This window comes from Hippocampus comes, unplaced genomic scaffold, assembly GCF_001891065.2.
Source record: "Hippocampus comes isolate QL1 unplaced genomic scaffold, H_comes_QL1_v1.1 C17043799, whole genome shotgun sequence".
Lineage (NCBI taxonomy): Eukaryota > Metazoa > Chordata > Actinopteri > Syngnathiformes > Syngnathidae > Hippocampus > Hippocampus comes.
Window position 1 is genome coordinate 1 of NW_017841985.1, and position 2,314 is coordinate 2,314.

At 50.5% G+C, this 2,314-nt stretch overlaps 1 protein-coding gene across 1 annotated transcript; it reads left to right on the forward strand.

The window, feature by feature from the left end:
- Positions 1–6: 6 nt before the first annotated feature.
- On the forward strand, positions 7–2,226 carry LOC109509813 (delphilin-like; the record flags this gene model as incomplete). Its single annotated transcript, XM_019859667.1, has 4 exons — positions 7–1,121; positions 1,622–1,709; positions 1,823–1,912; positions 2,030–2,226. Coding segments are annotated over exons 1-4 (1,446 nt in total), but the record flags the coding sequence as incomplete, so codon positions are not given.
- Positions 2,227–2,314: the final 88 nt, after the last annotated feature.

Consider the following 2,314-nt stretch of genomic DNA (forward strand, 5'->3'; position numbering starts at 1 on the left):
GCCAAAGCCACCAAAGCCTCAGGGCCCAGCCCCACCACTCCTCGGCCGAGATGCTCCACCAGTTGCAACAAGCGCAGATCCACCCGGCGCCGGCGGAGATGTTGCAGCAAATGCAACAACCCAGCAGCCACTACTCGTCTGCGGAAATCTTCCACCACCAGCCCAAGATCCATCACTCCTCGACGGAACTCCTCCATCAAGCTCACCAGAGGATGCAGAGGCAGCCTCACCACTCCTCCACGGAACTTCTCCATCAAGCCCACCAAATGCACCGGGGGCAGCCCCACCATGTGTCCAACGAGCTGCCCCATCAGTTACACCAAACTCAACCCCACCATTCCTCCATGGAGCTACTCCACCAGTCCCATCAGATGCACCAAGGCAAGCCCCATCATCACTCCTCCACGGAGCTTTTGCATCAAGTCCAGAAAGAGCCTTCCCCCCAACTGCTTCAGATGAACCGGGAGAGCCACTCGCATCAGAGCCAAAGGAGTCTTAAAAGCCACCATCAGACCCAAGCCTCACCGCAAGGCCAGACGATCCACCAAACGCATCAGCCCCAGCCCGTCAAGCCACACCCCCAGAGGCCCCATTCAATCCAGCAGACTCACCAGCACTCCAGCACCCCTCACATCCACCACATCCACCACATGACCCCGCAACCTCCGCCGCAGGACTACCAGCACCAGATTCACGTAATCCATCCGCCGCAGCAACCCCACAGGTCCCACCAACTCCTATCGACATTCCAACCACTCCAGCCCACGCTCTCCACGTTCCAGCCCCTCCCCCAGCATAGCCAAAACCAGTCGGCCCCACAAACGACTCGTCCTCATTCCCAACCGTCCCACCACCTGATGCAGTCCCAACACCAGCTCCAAAGCCAGTCCCAGCTCAAACAGGCGCAGAGCCAAACTCAACCCCAGTCGCTCCCCCACTCTCTATCTGACCCCACCGAGCATCTGGAGCCTCACCCACCACCGCCACCCCCTCTGCCTCCCCCGTGTTCCCCTCCACCCTTACCCAGGCCCACCCTCTCCAGAATGGACTCCCATCACATGAGTGTCAAGAGGCTGCGGTGGGAGCAGGTGGAGAACTCTGAAGGCACCATCTGGGGCCAGGTGAATGTTGGGCGAGTTACACGTGGGGTGTGTAAGGCTACATTTTAGAATTTTAAGTTGAAAATGTATGCCGTCTACTTAAATGTGCCTTGGCCCAGTGCTTGGGAATCTCTGAGTTTACTTCCCATTAAATACAGCAGTTCTGTAAAATTCCACAAGATGGCAGTGCATCTTCCTTCACCCTATTCATTAAGACGCTTCTCCATTGGACCGGCTCCACACCACAACAGCTTTGCTCAGCTCCGATTGGTCGCTTTTTCATTACACTTTTATTGGTTTTGGTATCAGTTAGTGAAAAAATATGAAATTGACCATGTTTGGACAAATATGGTTTCCATCTGACAGTGATGTTATGTTTACTATTTTTTTACACTTGATCTGGAAATTAGGAATAAGTAATTCATTAAAATTGCTTTAACAGTAGGGTCCACTGTATCTATAGTTCATATTAACTCTGGAATTGTTAGTAACATTGCAACCCTTGTCGTATGCCTTGATAGTTGGGTGCAAATTCTGACCATGAGAAACTACATGACATGGTGAAGTATTTGGACCTGGAGATGCACTTTGGAACACAGAAAGGTTCTCGTAAGTTTATTTGCCGGCTTCACTTCTGACATACCTACTGTTTATTTAATGTGACATATTTTAAAAAATAATTATTGTACATGTTTTGTTTCAACTTACAATCATATTTTTAGTGCTTGCACCACTGCCGTTACCACAACTGGAAACATTTAAGAAAAAAGATGTCATTGAAATTCTGTCCCACAAGAAGGCCTACAATGCATGTAAGTGTGGAATTGTGCACTGTGTACTCACAACTACGTTCAAATGAATTGAACAGCTAATGTTGTCTGTAGGAGAATGTTAACGATGCTTCCCTTTCCACTCCCTTCTTTCTCCAGCCATCCTGATAGCCCACCTGAAGCTGTCCCCCGGAGAGCTGCGTCAGGTACTGATGAGCATGAGCTCCGACAGGCTGGAGCCGTCGCACATTAAGCAGCTGCTGCTATACGCCCCTGATGCAGAGGAGGTCAAAAAGTACCAAGAGTACAAGGAGGACCCCAGCAAACTCAGCGAGCCGGACCAGTTTGTACTGCAGGTACCTTAAAGTGCGGACCAGTCGCGTGTCTTTTTGGATTGATACTACCGCTCATACTACGTTCATATTGTAATGGTACAGTAGATTA